Raw genomic sequence first — 19144 nt, forward strand, 5'->3', positions numbered from 1 at the left:
GTGTCGCAGAGCCAGGAACCAGGAGTACCCCGGGCTGCTTGGACTGAGTGTGCAGCCGGGCAGGCACTGTCTGGAGTTTGAAAAGCTGGAGAAGGGGCTGCGTTTCCTTTTTAACTGCAGAGAAAAGGGCATGTGAATGTTGAGAGAAATGCGGCGGATTTGAGCTGTCTCACCCCGGGTGGATGTGGAGTGCGGGCGAGTAACGGGACAGAAATTGCCTAAATCCAAGGGAAGGCTTCTCATGAAAACATGAAGGCAGCTGGAGTCAAAAATCCCAACTGAGCTGAGAGGAGATCAGCAGGGAATATGTTGCAATTCCGCCCTCGACTCCCAGAAACTTCTTGAGAGAGGAGGGAGGGGTGGGTGGTGGTGGGGGGGGGGGGGGAGAAAAAGTTTTGAAACTTTTTGTATCGCTGTTCAGAGCAAGTGGGACAGCGGAGTTTGGAAGATGTGTGGATCTTTGCTGTGAAGAATTCACCATGATCCGACTGCTGGGGGTCGGATTGTCGCTGTGGCTGTGGCTGGCCTGTCAGACGCACTGTTGCTCGGAGCTGCTCACCAACAGTTGTGTCTGTATTGAGGAGAGGTCCAAAGCACCCACTTATCCTCAGATGCGGAGGAAGGTGATCTGCAGCAAAAAGGAGCTGGTGGACATCCCGCAGCCCAGCCTTCTGCCCAACAGGACTGTGCATCTGTGAGTCACTTTTGCCTGTTTTTGTTCAAGTTGCCCCAAGAAGCAGTCGGGGAGTGGGTGGGTGGTAGTCGTCTCTCAATCTCTCTTCCTGTCCCGCCGCCGGCTCCAAATTAATGGGACTGCAAGGAGCAAATCAAAACTGAACATTAACCAATGAAATCAGCAAGAATTAAGGCAGAAACATAATTACATGCAAAGAATAATTAGGAAATTATCAGCCAGCTAACAGGAACAATAAATGCATCTAGAAACTTCAAGATTAATTAATGGACATGTCAACCCAGAATAGTATTGCAATGAAAATCAATTGAACAAATAAATATATCTATAAGAAACAAACAACAAAAGCAGAACATAGAAAATAAGCAATTAAACCAAAGTTGAATAACCAAGAGACAATAATACCCTCTGTTCAGAATATCGAGTAATCCCAAAAAAATGAACACTGATTGCATTCAATCAACGATAAATTCAAAACGGGATTTAAATAGGACAGAATAAACCAGAATTGAAACAAAAGACCTGAATGGATTAGTTGTGTTTGGTTGTGTTTGATAGACTGAGATCTCCTTTTAAGTTCAGACTGAATGGTAAAGCAGTCTGTTCACTGACAACAGTTCAGAGATGCTTCACCTGGATGGTTCCTTGCCCAATAGCTCTAAGCTTAACAGCCCCTTATGACAATAGGGCCACCAAGCTGTGTTAATAAAGGATGAGCAGCCATGGAATGGGCTAATGGTTACCAGGACAGGGAGACTGGAGAAAACTGCAACCCCTCGAGTCTAATTGTCCCAGAGGAGCAAGCGAGCAGTTGGTACTGAGGGCCGATTGAACAGTCATCAATGCATAGACAAAGGCACACAGCAAATTCACACAAACAGCAAGGTGATAAATGTGGGGAAAGGGATAAGTATTGGCCGGGACACAGGGAAGAACTGCTCTGCTCTTCTTCGAATAGTGGCCATGGAATCTTTGACATCCACCTGGGAGGGCCAATGGGGCCCCATTTTAACATCTCATGCAAAAGGACAGTACCAATGACAGTGCAGCACTCTCTCGCCGCTGCAGTGGGAGCTACCTGGGGTTGGACTTGAACCTGCAGCCTTCTGACTCAGTGACGAAAAGTCCGCTCACTGAGTCATTGCTGACATGATTGGGTTTTTTTACTCCAGATCTGACCAAAGGCACCAAGGTCTGCACTGGAGTGCTGTTTTGAGCTGCATTAGAGTGCTTCAGTTGGAGTTTGGTGAGAGAGGGAGTTCAATGAAGAGGGAAGGAGGCGATCCTTTCATTTTCTACCTTTCCTTAGTAAGATGAGCGGAGACCTTAGTAAAGAGGACCTGGTAAGTATTTCTTCTGCCCTTAAAAGTCCCTAAACTAAAGGAAGTAAAAGTAAATGAGTAATTTATGGCAGAGCAGTTCGGCAAATTGGAATGCACCTCCTGTGCGATGTGGGAAGTCAGGGGCACTTCCAGTGTCCAGGTCAACCATGTGTGCAGCAAGTGTCTCCAGCTGCAGCTACTTGAAATCCGTGTTTCGGAGATGGAGCTGTGCCCGGAGTCACTGTGGAGCATCCGCAAGGATGAGATTTTCGTGGATAGCACGTACAGTGAGGTGGTCACACCGCAGGTAAAGAGTGCACAGGCAGAAAGGGAATGGGTGACCGAGTAAAATTACTGGGCAAGTAGTGCAGGAGTTCTCTGGGTCCATCTCCTTCTCCAACAGATTTTCTGCTTTGGATACTGCTGGGGGAGATGGTTTCGTAAGGGAATGCAGCAAGAGCCAAGGCTGTAGCATCACGAGTGTCTCAGTTGCACAGAGGAGGGGAGAAAAGAGCGGGAGAGCAATAGCGATAGGCGATTTTTTCATAAGGGGAACAGATAGACGTTTCTGTGGCCGCATACGTGACACCAGGATGGGATGTTGCCTCCCTGGTGCCAGGGTCACTGAGTGGCTGCAGGACATTTTGCAGAGGGAGGGTTGACAGCCAGAGGTTGTGGTCCATATCGGTACCAGCGACATAAGTAAAAAGAGGATGAGATCCTGAAAGCAGAATATGGGGAGCCAGGAAATAAATTCAAGAGCAGGACCTCAAAGATAGTAATCTCAGGATTACTCTCAGTGCCACATGCTAGCGAGATCAGGAATAGGAGAATAGACCCGATGAATGCATGGCTGGAGAGATCATGTAGGAAGGAGGGATTTAGATTTCTGAAGCATTGGGACCGATTCTGATGAAGATGGGACCTGTACAAGCTGAACGGATTGCACTGCATGAATGGGACCAATATCCTCAGTGGGGAGGGCTTAAACTAGATTGGCAGGGGGATGGGGACCTGAGCGGGGACAGAGAAACAAAGATAGAAATGGAAGACAGAGAGGTAGAAAGCAAAAGCAGAAAGTATAGGAAACGAGGAAACAAAGATGTGTAAAAGTGTTAAAAAGACAAGTCTAGAGGCACTGTATCTGAATGCACAGAGCATTCGCAATAAGGTAGATGGATTAACAGCACAAATAGATGTAAATGGATACAATATGATTGCGATTACGGAGACATGGCTGCAGGGTGATCAAGGCTGGGAACTGAATATCCAGGGTACTTGAATTTAGGACGGACAGGCAGAAAGGAAAAGGGGGCGGGGTGGTGTTGTTAGTTAAGGATGAAATCAGTGCAGTAGTGAGAGGGGATATTGGCTAACAAAATCTAGATGTAGAATCAGTCTGGGTGAAGCTAAGAAGCAACAAGGGGTGGAAAACGTTAGTGGGGGTTGTCTATAGACCTCCAAACAGTAGTGATAAGGTAGGGGATGGGATTAATCGGGAAATTAGAGAACAAGGGTGCAACAGTAATCATGGGTGACTTGAAACTACATATAGACTGGGCAAACCAAATTAGCAATAATACTGTGACGGATGAATTCCTGGAGTGTGTACAAGATGGTTTTTTAGACCAGTATGTCGAGGAACCAACTAGGGAGCAGCCTAGATTTGGTATTGTGCAATGAGAAGGGTTTAATTAATAATCTTGTTGTACCCTTTAGGGAACAGTGATCATAACATGATAGAATTCTTCATTAGGATGGCAAGTGAAGTAGTCCAATTTGAAGCTAAGGTCCTAAATCTTAACAAAGGAAACTGCGAAGGTATGAGGCGCGAGTTGGCTAAGATAGATTGGGGAACTTCATTAAAAGGCATGATGGTGAATAGAAAATGGCTAATATCTAAGGAACGAATGTCTGCATTGTAACATTTATACATTCCTTTCTGGTGCAAAATCATAACAGGAAAAGCAGCCCAACCATGACTAACAAAAGAAATTAAGGATAGTATTAGATCCAAAGAGGAGTCATATAAAGTTTCTAGAAAAAGTAGCAAGCCTGAGGATTGGGGCCTGTTTAGAATTCAGCAAAGGAGGACCAAGAGGTTGATTAAGAGGAGAAAAATAGAGTATGAGAGTAAACTTGCAAGGAACATAAAAGCGGACTGTAAAAGCTTCTATAAGCATGTAAAAAGAAAAAGATTAGTGAAGACAAATGTAGGTCCTTTACAGTCCAAAACGGAATAATTTATAATAGAGAACAAGGGCATGGCAGAACAATTAAACAACTACTTTAGTTCTGTCTTCACAGAGGAAGACAAATAACTTCCCAGAAATACTAGGAAACCAAGGGTCTCGTAAGAAGGAGGAATTGAAGGAAATTAGTATTAATTAAACAATAGTGCCGGAGAAATTAATGGAACTGAAAGCCGATAAATCCCCAGGGCCCGATAATCGACATTCCAGGGGACTAAAGGAGGTGGCCGTGGAAATAGTGGATGCGTTGGTTGTCATCTTCCAAAATTCTGTAGATTCTAGAACAGTCCTGGCAGATTGGAGGGTGGCAAATGTAACCCCACTATTTAAGAAAGGAGGGAGGGAGAATTACAGACCGATTATCCTAACATCAGTAGTAGAGAAAATGCTAGAGTATTATAAAGGGTGTGATAACAGGACAGTTAGAAAATATCAACGGGATTAGACAAAGTCGACATGGATTTATGAAAGGGAAATCATGTTTGCCAAACTTACTGGAGTTTTTTGAGGATGTAACTAGTAGAATAGATAAGAGAGAACCAATGGATGTGGATTTTCAGAAAGCTTTTGATAAAGTCCCACATAAGAGGTTAGTGTGTAAAATTAAAGCACATGGGATTGGGGCTAATTTATTGGCATGGATTGAGAATTGGTTAGTAGACAGGAAACAGAGAGTAGGAATAAATGAGTCTTTTTTGGAGTGGCAGGCGGTGACTAGTAGTGCTTGGACCCCACAGGGATCAGTGTTTGGGCCCCAGCGATTCATAATATATATCAATGATTGGGATGAGGGAACCAAATGTAATATTTCCAAGTTTGCTGACGACACAAAACTAGGTGGGAATGTGAGTGGTGAGGAGGGTGTTAAGAGACTTCAAGGTGATTTAGACAAGTTGAGTGAGTGGGCAAATACATGGCAGATACAGTATAAAGTGGAAAAGTGTGAAGTTATCCAATTTGGTAGGAAAAACAGAATGGCAGAGTATTATTTAAATGGTGATAGATTGGGAAATGTTGATGTACAAAGGGACCTGGGTGTCCTTGTACACCAATCACTGAAAGCAAACATGCAGGTGCAGCAAGCAGTTAAGAAGGCAAATGGTACTTTGGCCTTCATTGCGAGAGGACTTGAGTACAGGAGCAAGGATGTCTTACTGCAGCTGTACAGGACCTTGGTGAGACCACACCTGGAGTGTTGTGTGCAGTTTTGGTCTCCTTACCTAAGAGAGGATATACTTGCCATAGAGGGAGTGCAGCGAAGGTTCACCAGACTGATTCCTGGGATGGCAGGACTGTCATATCAGGAGAGATTGAGCCGACTAGGCCTGTATTCACTGGAGTTTAGAAGATTGAGAGGAGATCTCATTGAAACATATAAAATTCTGACAGGGCTGGACAGGACAGACTGGATGCAGGGATGATATTTCCTTTGGCTGGGACAAGGGGTCACAATCTCACGATACGGGGTAGGCCATTCAGGACTGAGATGAGGAGAAGCTTCTTCACTCAGAGGGTGGTGAACCTGTGGAATTCTCTACCACAGAGGCTGTGGAGGCCGGGTCACTGAATATATCTAAGAAGGAAATAGATAGATTTCTGGACTCTAAAGGCATCAAAGGGTATGGGGAGAGAGAGGATCAGCCACGGTCATAATGAACGGTGGAGCAGGCTCGAAGGGCCGGATGACCTACTCCTGCTCCTATTTTCTATGTTTCTAACTATCCTGAAAGGGAAACTCCGGAGTAACTGGCAGTGTATGCAGCCTGAATCCGCTGGAGCTGTGAAAGATTTTTATTCCGATCCAGTCCCAGGGTCACTAGCTCCCTGAACCCCTGGCCCCTTTTGGATTTGCTCCCTTCAAATTCCTGAAAGAAGAATTCCAGATAGGTCCCACCTCTACCCTTTCTGTCAGTGCACTATTCAGCCACGGAAAGCACCACATTTACTGCTTTTGCCATATTTTCACAAACTGGTGTACTTGGCAGCAATAGCCACGAGCGGTTGCAACTCTGGTTGATTTTGCCTTCTCTAACTTGGGGCATTTTTTAACTAAGACTCATGGCTTTTTATAATCACGCTGGCAGCTTTGCTCCATGGACGGCTCGCTTGCCTTGGAGTTAGAAGTTTCTACATTCAAAATCTGCTCCAAAGATGTCATCACGTAATCTGGGCTGACAGTCCCAATGCAGCATCCAGGCAGTGCTGCACAGGCAGAGGTGATGCCTTTCAGATCAGTTGTTAAACATGTCTGCCCTCTCAGGTGGTTGTAAAAGATTCATCGGAGCGATTTCAAAGCAGAGCTGGCATACAAAAGGCAGCTGACCAAAATTGAGGCTCATGGAGTATGAGGGTCAATGTAAGTGTGGCTAGAAAAAGCTGCCTTCAGGGCTGAAAACAGTGAGTCGTGGTAAATGGTTGCTTTTCAGGCTGGAGGATGGTAGACAGTGGGATTTCCCCAAGGGGTCAGTGCTAGGGCTACTGTTTTTGATACATATGAATGACTTAGATATTGGAATACAGAGTAAAATTTCAAAAGTCGTCGATGATACCAAACTTGGAGGTGTGGCAGACAGTGAGGATGATACCAGTCGACTGCAACAGGACATGGATAGGGCTGACGGAATCTCATACAGAGAAGTGTGAGGTGGGGCATTTTGGTGGGAGGGATAAGGAGAGGCAAGACAGACTTAAAGGCACAGTTTTAAAAAGTTACAGGGACAGAGGGACCTGGGGCATCTTGTGCATAAATCTTTGAAGATGGTAGGACATGTTGAGAAAGTTGGGCTTCATAATTGCAGGCGTTGAGTACAAAAGTAGGGAAGGTATGCTGAACCTTTATAAAGCTCTAGTTAGGCCCCAAATACAGTGTTACGTTCAGTTCTGGTCACCACACTTTGTGAAGGATGTGAGAGCCCCATGAGAGGGTGCAGAGGAGACTTACCAGAATGGTTTCAAGGATGGGGGGTTTTTAGCGACCATGTCAGGTAGGAGATGCTGGGGCTCTTCTTGGAGAAACGTGGTTGAGGGAAGATTTGTTAGAGGTTTACAAGATCATGATTCAGGTAAGGTAGACAAATGAAAGCTGTGACCAGGACTAGGGGACACAGAGTTAAGATTTTGGGCGAGAGATGCAGAGTGCATGTGAGGAAGAACTTTTTCCTGCAGAGAGTGGTAATGAGCTGGAACCTGCACACGACAGGGCTAGTGGAAGCAGTGACAATGAATGATTTCAAAAGGAAGTTGGGTGGGCAAATGAGGGAAATGAACCCACAGGGTCACAGGGATAGAGCAGGGGAATGAACCCACAGGGTCACGGGGATAGAGCAGGGAAATGAACCCACAGGGTCACGGGGGTAGAGCAGGGAAATGAACCCACAGGGTCACGGAGATAGAGCAGGGGAATGAACCCACAGGGTCACGGGGATAGAGCAGGGAAATAAACCCACAGGGTCACGGGGATAGAGCAGGAGAATGAACCCACAGGGTCACGGGGATAGAGCAGGGAAATGAACCCACAGGGTCACGGGGATAGAGCAGGGAAATGAACCCACAGGGTCACGGGGATAGAGCAGGAGAATGAACCCACAGGGTCACGGGGATAGAGCAGGGAAATGAACCCACAGGGTCACGGGGATAGAGCAGGTGAATGAACCCACAGGGTCACGGGGATAGAGCAGGGGAATGAACCCACAGGGTCACGGGGATAGAGCAGGGAAATGAACCCACAGAGTCACGGGGGTAGAGCAGGGAAATGAACCCACAGGGTTACGGGGATAGAGCAGGGGAATGAATGAACCCACAGGGTCACGGGGATAGAGCAGGGAAATGAACCCACAGGGTCATGGGGGTAGAGCAGGGAAATGAACCCACAGGGTGGGGGTAGAGCAGGGGAATGAACCCACAGGGTCACGGGGATAGAGCAGGGAAATAAACCCACAGGGTTACGGGGATAGAGCAGGGGAATGAATGAACCCACAGAGTCACGGGGATAGAGCATGGGAAATGAACCCACAGGGTCATGGGGGTAGAGCAGGGAAATGAACCCACAGGGTTACGGGGGTAGAGCAGGGGAATGAACCCACAGGGTTACGGGGATAGAGCAGGGGAATGAATGAACCCACTGGGTCACGGGGATAGAGCAGGGAAATGAACCCACAGGGTTACGGGGATAGAGCAGGGAAATGAACCCACAGGGTTACGGGGATAGAGCAGGGAAATGAACCCACAGGGTCACGGGGATAGAGCAGGGGAATGAACCCACAGGGTCACGGGGATAGAGCAGGGAAATGAACCCACAGGGTTACGGGGATAGAGCAGGGGAATGAACCCACAGGGTCACGGGGATAGAGCAGGGAAATGAACCCACAGGGTCACGGGGATAGAGCAGGGGAATGAACCCACAGGGTCACGGGGATAGAGCAGGGAAATGAACCCACAGGGTCACGGGGATAGAGCAGGGGAATAAACCCACAAGGTCATGGGGGTAGAGCAGGGAAATGAACCCACAGGGTCACGGGGATAGAGCAGGGAAATGAACCCACAGGGTTACGGGGGTAGAGCAGGGGAATGAACCCACAGGGTCACGGGGATAGAGCAGGGGAATGAACCCACAGGGTCATGGGGGTAGAGCAGGGAAATGAACCCACAGGGTCACGGGGATAGAGCAGGGAAATGAACCCACAGGGTTACGGGGGTAGAGCAGGGGAATGAACCCACAGGGTCACGGGGATAGAGCAGGGGAATGAACCCACAGGGTCACGGGGATAGAGCAGGGAAATGAACCCACAGAGTCACGGGGATAGAGCACGGGAATGAACCCACAGGGTCACGGGGATAGAGCAGGGAAATGAACCCACAGGGTCATGGGGGTAGAGCAGGGAAATGAACCCACAGGGTTACGGGGGTAGAGCACGGGAATGAACCCACAGGATCACGGGGGTAGAGCAGGGGAATGAACCCACAGGGTCACGGGGGTAGAGCAGGGAAATGAACCCACAGGGTCACGGGGATAGAGCAGGGAAATGAACCCACAGGGTTACGGGGATAGAGCAGGGGAATAAACCCACCGGGTCTCGGGGGTAGAGCAGGGAAATGAACCCACAGGGTCTCGAGGATAGAGCAGGGGAATAAACCCACAGGGTCACGGGGGTAGAGCAGGGAAATGAACCCACAGGGTCACGGGGATAGAGCAGGGGAATAAACCCACAGGGTCACGGGGATAGAGCAGGGAAATGAACCCACAGGGTCACGGGGATAGAGCAGGGGAATGAACCCACAGGGTTGGGGGGATAGAGCAGGGGAGTGAACCCACAGGGTTAGGGGGATAGAGCAGGAGAATGCCTGAATTGCCCAACAGAGCGCCAGCACGGTCTCCGAATGCCCGCTGTGCCACAATGATGTTGTGACTGAGTTTCCCCAATAGTTGTGCCTCAAGCAGCATCCGCAGCAACAGATTTTCGTTTGGTTTAATACATGTTGTTCATGGGAGCTTGCTATGTGCAAATTGGCTGCTGTGTTTCCTCTGTTACAATAATGACAACAGTTGAGAAGTAACTTCATTGGCTGTAAGGTGCTTTGGGACATTCCAAAGTTTTGAAAGATGCTATACAAATGCAGTTTATTTTTTTTTCATTTGAAACTAGAGTCTGAACGACATACAGTGCATAGAATTGTATAGTGTGTACAGCACACACAAACAGGCCATGCTGATGTTTAAGTTCCACACCAGCATCCTCCCACTCCTCTTCATCTCACTCTATCAACGTATCCTTCCATTCATTTCTCCCTCATGTGTTTATCGAGCTTCCACTTAAATACACTTACATTATAAACCACAATTACTTTATGTGGCAGAGAGTTCCACATTCTCCCTACCCCCTGTGTCAAGAAGACGGGGGAGCAGAGAATTTATTTTCAATGATAACATATCAGGTTTCCTAATTAGGAAATGTGAAACTTAAAGAATTAGCTACGTCACCGCGGCGACTGCATTTTCACAGTAATTCATGGACTGTGAAACATGTCAGTACAACCCAAAGCCACGATTGGGCAGACTCTTTGGTGAAACTTGGTCCTCTCTGCTCAAACTCTTTAACATGAAGATAGCCAGGTGCACAGGCGTACCAGTGCGCTGGGACATAACTGCTCACCGTGAAGCCAGGGATCTGATGATCGCTATTTCCCACCTGTCAATAGGTCTGGCTGCCAGATTTTGATCAGATAAGAGTATCAAGGGAGATGGAACAAAGGCAGGTAGATGGAGTCAAGGAATGTATTGGTCATAATCTGAATGGTAGAGCAGGATCTTGGGGCTGAATGGCCTCCTCCTGTTCTTGTGTAACAGGCTTGAGGGGCTGAAAGGCTTCCTATTCATGTGTAATAATCTTGAGGGGCTGAATGGTCTCCTTCTGTACCTATCTAACAGGCTCGAGGGGCTGAATGGCCTCCCATTCTTGTGTAACAGGCTGAAGGAACTGAATGGCCTCCTCCTGTTCCTGTGTAACAGTCTCGGGGGCTGAATGGCTTCTTCCTGTTCTTATGTAACGAGTACAAAGGGCTGAATGGCCTCATGTTTCTGTGCAACAGGCTCAAGGGGCTGAATGGCCGCCTATTCCTTGCAACAGGCATGAGGGGCTGTATAGCCTCCTCCTGTTCACATGTAACAGGCTCAAGGGGGTGGATGGCCTCCTCCTGTTCCAGTATAATGGGCACAATGGGCTGAATAGCCTCCACTTGTTCCTGTGATAGGCTAAAGGGGCCAAATGGCCTCATCCTCTTAGTGTGTAACAGACTTGAGGGACTGAATGGCCTCCCCTTGTTCCTGTGTAACAGGCTCGAGGGGCTGAATGGCCTCCTCCTGTTTCTGTGTTACCGTTGTGAATGGAGAAAAGTTCCTCCTTTTGTCTTTGGAAGGAAGGATTTGATGGCTCATTAAGCCGTTACAGGATAGCAGCAGCCGACAGTAATTTCTGGCCTCCTCCCTCTCCCTGCTGTGTGTGCTTATCAGATGTTGAAAGATTGATTTGTAATCCGTGTGTTGAAAGAAGGCTCAATGTTTGTGGATGTCAGCCACGTTTAAACCCAGGTCAAGTTAAAATAGGGCGTCAGGTTGGGTCTACGGCCAATTTCTGTGGTGTAAATGTACATGTCAGACACGAGTTTCGTGCACAAAAGGAGTGCCACCCTCGACACTGTCATTGGCTAGATTTTCAGGATTGAAGGGATGCTGGTATATCTCGGAACGATCTCCAGCGGCAGGAGGGTGAGAACCCGGGGATCAGACTTTAGGAAGGATGTCAAGGATTTGGAGAGGGAGCAGAGGAGTTTTATTGGAATGGTTCCAGTGATGAGGGGCATCATCTCCTTGGACAGACTGGAGAAGCTGGGGTTCTCTCCTCCGAGCAGAGAAGGCTGAGGAGAGAATTCAAAGTAGTGAAGGATCACCGTGACTCAGATCAGCTTTTTATTCCAGAATCATTGAATGAACTAAATTTTTAAAACCTCAGCTGCCAGGAAAGGATTTAACCTCCTGTTTCCAGAGCGTTCATCCAGGGCCTCTGATGTAACAGAACCCGATATCGTATATCCTCAAAAGTAACTCGGGAGAAGTTGTTAGCCCCTGGCCGGGGGCTCTCCAACCAGAGGACACAGATCAAAGCTTGTTTGCTGTAGAAACTGAGGGAGGATGCGAGCTCCCTTAACAGAGTGAGCTGTTACATTGGGAAATATGCTGCCTGAAAGGGTGATGGAAGCAGATGCCATCGTAATTTTCAAAGGAGAATTTGGACAAATAATTACAAGCAAAGAATTTTCAGACCTATAAGGAAACAGGGGATGAGAATGGGACTAATCCTGGAATGCTTCCAGAGACTGCACAGATATCATGGGCCGAACGGCCTCTTTCTGTGAGGAAAGCAATTACCACTGGAAGGTAGCATCTGTGAAATGGAAGCGAGACTTTAACGTTTCCTTGTAGACACTCCATAAAAATCCTTCCGTGGTTTCCTGACTTCAATATTCTGCCAGCTCTAAACTCAACTTGCCTGATGTGTTCATGTGTCTGCTATTTCAAACTGATCATTTCAGAGCTGTTAACCATAATGCACTGCGTAGCTCCCTTGCCTATGAGTCAGAAAGTCATGGGTCCGTCTCCTATCCCAGACACTGGACAGGAGATATAGGCAGACACTGACAGTCAAGCACTGAGCACGACTGGCAGTGTCAAAGGATGGTCAGTGCTAAGGGAGTGCTGCACTGTCAGAGAGTCAGTACTGAGGGAGTCCTGCACTGTCAGAGAGTCAGTACTGAGGGAGTGCTGCACTGTCAGAGGGTCAGTGCTAAGGGAGTGCTACACTGTCACAGGGTCAGTACTGAGGGAGTGCTACACTGTCAGAGGGTCAGTACTGAGGGAGTGCTGCACTGTCAGAGGGTCAGTGCTAAGGGAGTGCTGCACTGTCAGAGAGTCAGTACAGAGAGAGTGCTGCACTGTCAGAGGGTCAGTGCTAAGGGAGTGCTACACTGTCAGAGGGTCAGTACTGAGGGAGTGCTACACTGTTAGAGGGTCAGTACTGAGGGAGTGCTACACTGTTAGAGGGTCAGTACTGAGGGAGTGCTGCACTGTCAGAGGGTCAGTGCTAAGGGAGTGCTACACTGTCAGAAGGTCAGTACTGAGGGAGTGCTACACTGTTAGAGGGTCAGTACTAAGGGAGTGCTACACTGTCAGAGAGTCAGTACTGAGGGAGTGCTGCACTGTCAGAGGGTCAGTGCTAAGGGAGTGCTGCACTGTCAGAGAGTCAGTACAGAGAGAGTGCTGCACTGTCAGAGAGTCAGTACAGAGAGAGTGCTGCACTGTCAGAGGGTCAGTGCTAAGGGAGTGCTACACTGTCAGAGGGTCAGTACTGAGGGAGTGCTGCACTGTCAGAGGGCCTGTACTAAGGCCTTGCTGCACTGTCAGGGGGCCAGTACTGAGGGAGTGCTGCACTGTCAGAGGGTCAGGACTGAGGGAGCGCTGCACTGTCAGAGGGTCAGTACTGAAGGAGCGCTGCACTGTTAGAGGGTCAGTACTGAAGGAGTGCTGCACTGTCGGAGGGTCAGTACTGAAGGAGTGCTGCACTGTCGGAGGGTCAGTACTGATGGAGTGCTGATCATTCAGAGGGTCATTGCTGAGGCCGTACTGCACTGTCAGAGGGTCAGCACTGAGGGAGTGTAGCACTGTCAGAGGGTCAATACTAAGGGAGTGCTACGCTTCCAGAGGGTCAGGACTGAGAGAGTGCTGCCCTATCAGAGGGTCAGTACAGATGGAGTGCTGCACTGTAATAGGGTCAGGACTGAGGGTGCGCTGCACTGTTGATGGGTCAGCACTGAAGTAGTGCTGAGCTGCCAGAGGGTCAGTACTGAGGGAGTGATGCACTGTCGGAGGGTCAGTACTGAGTGAGTGCTGCACTGTCGGAGGGTCAGTACTGAAGGAATGATGATCGTTCAGAGGGTCAGTGCTGAGGCCATGCTGCACTGTCAGAGGGTCAGTACTGAGGGAGGGCTGCACTGTCGGAGGGTCAGTACTGAGGGAGTGCTGCACTGTCAGAGGGTCAGTATTGAGGGAGTGCTGCACTGTCAGAGGGTCAGTACTGAGGGAGTGCTGCACAGTCAGAGGGTCAGTACTGAGGGAGTGCTGCACTGTCAGAGGTCAGTACTGAGGGAGTGCTGCACTGTCAGAGGGTCAGTATTGAGGGAGTGCTGCACTGTCAGAGGGTCAGTACTGAGAGAGCGCTGCACAGTCACAGTGTCAGTAGTGAGGGAGCGCTGCACTGTCAGAGGGTCAGTACTGAGGGAGTGCTGCACTGTCGGAAGGTCAGTACTGAGGGAGTGCTGATCATTCAGAAAGTCAGTGCTGAGGCCTTGCTACACTGTCAGACGGTTAGTACTGAGGGAGTGCCGCACTGTCGGAGTTTCATACTAAGGGAGTGCTGCACTTTCAGTAGGTCAATACTGATGGATTGCTGCACTGTTGTAGGTTCAGTATTGATGGAATGCTGCACTATCGGAGGGTCAGTACTGAGAGAGTGCTGCACTGTCAGTGGGTCAGTATTGATGGAGTGCTGAACTGTCAGAGGGTCAGTCCTGAGAGAGTGATGCACTGTTAGAGGGTCAGTACTGCGGGAGTGCTGAACTGTCGGAGGGTCAGTACTGATGGAGTGCTGATCTTTCAGAGGGTCAGTGCTGAGGCTGTGCTGCACTGTTGGAAGGTCAATACTGAGGGAGCGCTGCACTGTCGGAGGGTCAGTACTGAGGGAGTGCTGCACTGTCAGAGGGTCAGTAATGAAGGAGCGCTGCACAGTCAAAGTGTCAGTACTGAGGGAGCGCTGCAGTGTCAGAGGGTCAGTATTGATGGACTGATGCACTGTCAGAGGGTCAGAATTGAGGGAGTGCTGCACTGTCGGAAGGTCAGTACTGAGAGAGTGCTGATCAGTCAAGGGGTCAGTGCTGAGGCCGTGCTGCACTGTTAGAGGGTCAGTATTGATGGAGTGCTGCACTGTCGGAGGGTCTGTATTGATGGAGTGCTGCACTGTCGGTAGGTCAGTATTGTTGGAGTGCTGCACTGTCGGAGTTTCATACTGAGGGACTGCTGCACTTTCAGTAGGTCAATACTGATGGATTGCTGCACTGTCGGAGGTTCAGTATTGATGGAGTGATGCACTGTCGGACGGTCAATACTGAGAGAGTGCTGCACTGTCGGAGGTTCAGCACTGAGAGAGTGCTGCACTGTTGGTGGGTCAGTATTGATGGAGTGCTGAACTGTCGGAGGGTCAGTACTGAGAGAGTACTGCACTGTCAGAGGTTCAGTATTGATGGAGTGCTGCACTGTCAGAGGGTCATGACTGAGAAAGTACTGCACTGTAAATGGTCAGTGCTGAGAGAGTGATGCACTGTCAGAGGGTGAGTACTGAGGGAGTGCTGCACTGTTAGAGGGTCAGTACTGAAGGAGTGCTACACTGTCGGAGGGTCAGTACTGCGAGTGTGCTGCACTGTCGGAGCTTCAATGTTGAGGGAGTGCTGCGCTGTCGTTGGGTCAGTATTCATGGAGTGTTGCACTGTCGGAGGGTCTGTATTGATGGAGTGCTGCACTGTCGGTGGGTCAGTATTGATGGAGTGCTGCACTGTCGGTGGGTCAGTATTGATGGAGTGCTGCACTGTTGGAGGGTCAGTATTGATGGAGTGCTGCACTGTCGGTGAGTCAGTACTAAGAGAGTGCTGCACAGTCAGAGTGTCAGTAGTGAGGGAGCACTGCACTGTCAGAGCGTCAGTACTGAGGGAGTGCTGCACTGTCGGAGGGTCAGCACTGAAGGAGTGCTGCACTGTCAGAGGGTCAGTAGTGAGGGAGTGCTGCACTGTCGGAGAGTCAATATTGAGGGAGTGCAGCACTGTCGGAAGGTCAGTACTGAGAGAGTGCTGATTATTCAGAGGGTCCGTACTGAGGGAGAGCTGCTCAGTCAAAGTGTCAGTGGTGAGGGAGTGCTGCAGTGTCGGAGGGTCAGTACTGAGAGAGTCCTGCACTGACGGAGGTTCAGCACTGAGAGGGTGCTGCACTGTCAGTGGGTCAGTATTGACTGGGTGCTGCACTGTCGGTGGGTCAGTACTGAGAGAGTGCTGCACTGTCAGAGGGTGAGTCCTGAGGAAGTGCTGCACTGTAGAGGGTCAGTACTGAAGGAGTGCTCCACTGTCAGAGGGTCAGTACTGAGGGAGTGCTGCACTGTCGGAGCTTCAGTATTGAGGGAGTGCTGCAATGTCGGAGGGTCAGTAGTGAGGGAGTGCTGCACTGTCGGAGAGTCAGTATTAAGGGAGTGCAGCACTGTCGGATGGTCAGTACTGAGAGTGTGCAGATTATTCAGAGGGTCAGTGCTGAGGCCGTGCTGCACTGTCAGAGGGTCAGTATTGAGGGAATGCTGCAGTGTCGGAGGGTCAGTACTGAGAGAGTGCTGCACTGTCGGAGGTTCAGCACTGAGAGAGTGCTGCACTGTCGGTGGGTCAGTATTGATTGGGTGCTGCACTGTCGGTGGGTCAGTCCTGAGACAGTGCTGCTCTGTTGGAGGGCCAGTACAGAGGGAGTGCTCCACTGTCAGAGGGCCAGTACAGAGGGAGTGCTCCACTGTCAGAGAGCCAGTACAGAGGGAGTGCTCCACTGTCAGAGAGTCAGTACTGAGGGAGTGCTGCACTGTCAGAGGTTCAGTACTGAGGAAGTGCTGCACTGTCAGAGGGTCAGTAGTGAAGGAGTGCTCCAGTGTCGGAGGGCCAGTACTGAGAGAGTGCTGCAACGTCGGAGGTTCAGCACTGAGAGAGTGCTGCTCTGTCGGTGGGCCAGTATTGATTGGGTGCTGCACTTTCTGTGGGTCAGTACTGAGAGAGTGCTGCCCTGTTAGAGGGTCAGTACAGAGGGAGTGCTGCACTGTCAGAGGGTCAGTACTGAGGGAGTGCTGCACTGTCAAAGGGTCAGCAGTGAGGGAGTGCTGCACTGTCAGAGGGTCAGTACTGAGGGAGCGCTGCACTGTCAGAGGGTCAATACTGAGGGAGTGCGGCACTGTCAGAGGGTCAGTACTGAGGGAGCGCTGCACTGTCAGAGGGTCAGTACTGAGGGAGTGCTGCACTGTCAGAGGGTCAGTACTGAGGTAGTGCTGCACTGTCAGAGGGTCAGTACTGAGGTAGTGCTGCACTTTCAGAGGGTCAGCAGTGAGGGTGTGCTGCACTGTCAGAGGGTCAGTACTGAGGTAGTGCTGCACTGTCAGAGGGTCAGTACTGAGGTAGTGCTGCACTTTCAGAGGGTCAGCAGTGAGGGTGTGCTGCACTGTCAGAGGGTCAGTACTGAGCGCTGCACTGTCAGAGGGTCAGTAATGTAGGAGTACTGCACTGTCGGATGGTCAGTACTGAGGGAGTGCTGCACTGTCAGAGGGTCAGGATCATTGCCCTAACCATTTCTACTTGGGAGGAAGGATGAGGGCGTGAAGGGAGGCGGCTGTTGCTGTCGGAATTCTACTGAGCCATTAATCCAGGAGACATGAGAGGATTGAATGATATCTGGTACGATGCCAGTTCCAGTCTTGTGATTGGACCCGTGTTTGGAAAGCTATCCATGTTCCTTGCTCCTTGAACTCTGGGCGTCCCATTCTCGCTTTCTTTGTGATGCTGCCTGAGAGAGACATCCCTGTAACTCTGCACATTGGATATTCTCACCGTCTCTCTCACTCTCCCAGTTTGGCCTTGATTTGGGCCTCTGCAGTGGATCTCATTTTGTCAGAGTCTATCTCTGATGTACCATTGTTCTGCGCTGCCTCACTTCTCCGTTCACTGGAGGCGAGAAACAGATTGAACTGAAGCCATTGCCAATATCCAGAAACATTTCTCCCTGTCTTTCTGAGTCAGCCCTTTGAAAGCTAAGCATTGAGAATTTACAGTCGCTGTATCGTTGAAATGTTCCAATACAACATAAACTAATCTGGAAGGAGCAGAACAGCAATGTTCTTGTGACTTTACACCAGGGCGATCCAAGTCTGAGCAAATGTCATGTGAACCAGGGACCCACAAATAACTGGTGTCTTTATGACATTGACAAGATAGAGCCACAGAATCAGTCTACACTGAAAAAAAAGCACTTGCATTTCTATAGCGCCTGTCTCAATCTCCGAATGTCCCAAAGGCAGTGAAGAAGCTTTGAAGTGCAGTCACAACTCGTGTGCTACACATTACCACCAACAGCAACGTGATAACACCCAGCTAATTTGTTTTTGTGACGTTAACTTAGGGATAGATATTGGTCAGGATACCACCAGCAGGCTTAATATCATTAGGTTACTGTCCAACCCACCTCCGAGGTGCAGCACTGTCAGAGGGTCAGTACTGAGGGAGTGCTGCACGGTCAGAGGGTCAGTACTGAGGGAGCGCTGCACGGTCAGAGAGTCAGTACTGAGGGAGTGCTGCCCTGTCAGAGGGTCAGTACTAAGAGAGTGCTGCCCTGTCAGAGGGTAAGTACTGAAGGAGTGCTGCACTGTCGGAGGGTCAGTGCTGAGGGAGCGCTGCACGATTGGAGAGTCAGTACAGAGGGAGTGCTGCACTGTTGAAGGATCAGTACTGAGGGAGTACTGCACTGTCAGATGGTCAGTACTGAGGGAGTGCTGCACTGTCAGAGGGTCAGTACTGAGGGAGTGCTGCACTGTCAGAGGGTCAGTACTGAGGGAGTGCTGCACTGTTGAAGGATCAGTACTGAGGGAGTGCTGCACTGTTGAAGGATCAGTACTGAGGGAGCACTACACTGTCGGAGGGCCGGTACTGAGGGAGTGCTGCACTATCGGAGGGTCAGCACTGTCGGAGGGCTGGTAGTGCAGCACTACCTCAGTACTGATCCTCCGGCAGTGCAACGCTTCATCAGTACCGATCCTCCAACCGTACAGCACTCCCTCAGTACTGACCTCTGATAGTGCAGCGCTTTCTCAGTTCTGACCCTCCGGCAGTGCAGCACTCTCTCAGTACTGACCCTCTGACAGTGCAGCGCTCCCTCAGTACTGACCCTCCGTCAGTGCAGCACTCCCTCAGTACTGACCCTCTGACAGTGCAGCACTCCCTCAGTCACTGATTTTTGTGCTCAGGTCTCTGGAGTGAGAAGTGAATTACCTTAATATTTATGGGAGGAGACTGATGATTGAGGATCTGAATCCACAGGGTAGCCGACAAATTTCACGAGCTTCACTCAGGAGCAGGAACCTGTGCTTGGGCCTTTTGTTTGTGCTTGCCTCTTTACCAGGGGTCCGGTTAGCTCAGTGTCTCGGTGCTTAGAGTGTGGTGTCGAATGTCACCAACGTCATGGGTTCAGTTTCCATCCTGGCAGAGGTCGT

The 19144-nt window shown here is 49.7% G+C and overlaps 1 protein-coding gene across 1 annotated transcript in view; it reads left to right on the forward strand.

The window, feature by feature from the left end:
- The first annotated feature begins 412 nt into the window (after positions 1–412).
- Positions 413–19144, forward strand: part of adgra2 (adhesion G protein-coupled receptor A2) — a 144887-nt gene continuing 126155 nt past the window's right edge. Inside the window, exon 1 of the mRNA XM_078565394.1 lies at positions 413–694. Coding sequence (XP_078421520.1) covers positions 480–694 — 215 coding nt within the window. The 5' untranslated portion in view covers positions 413–479. The remainder of the gene's footprint in view (positions 695–19144) is intronic.

The sequence above is a fragment of the Cetorhinus maximus genome, chromosome 20 (assembly GCF_964194155.1).
Source record: "Cetorhinus maximus chromosome 20, sCetMax3.hap1.1, whole genome shotgun sequence".
Classification (NCBI taxonomy): domain Eukaryota; kingdom Metazoa; phylum Chordata; class Chondrichthyes; order Lamniformes; family Cetorhinidae; genus Cetorhinus; species Cetorhinus maximus.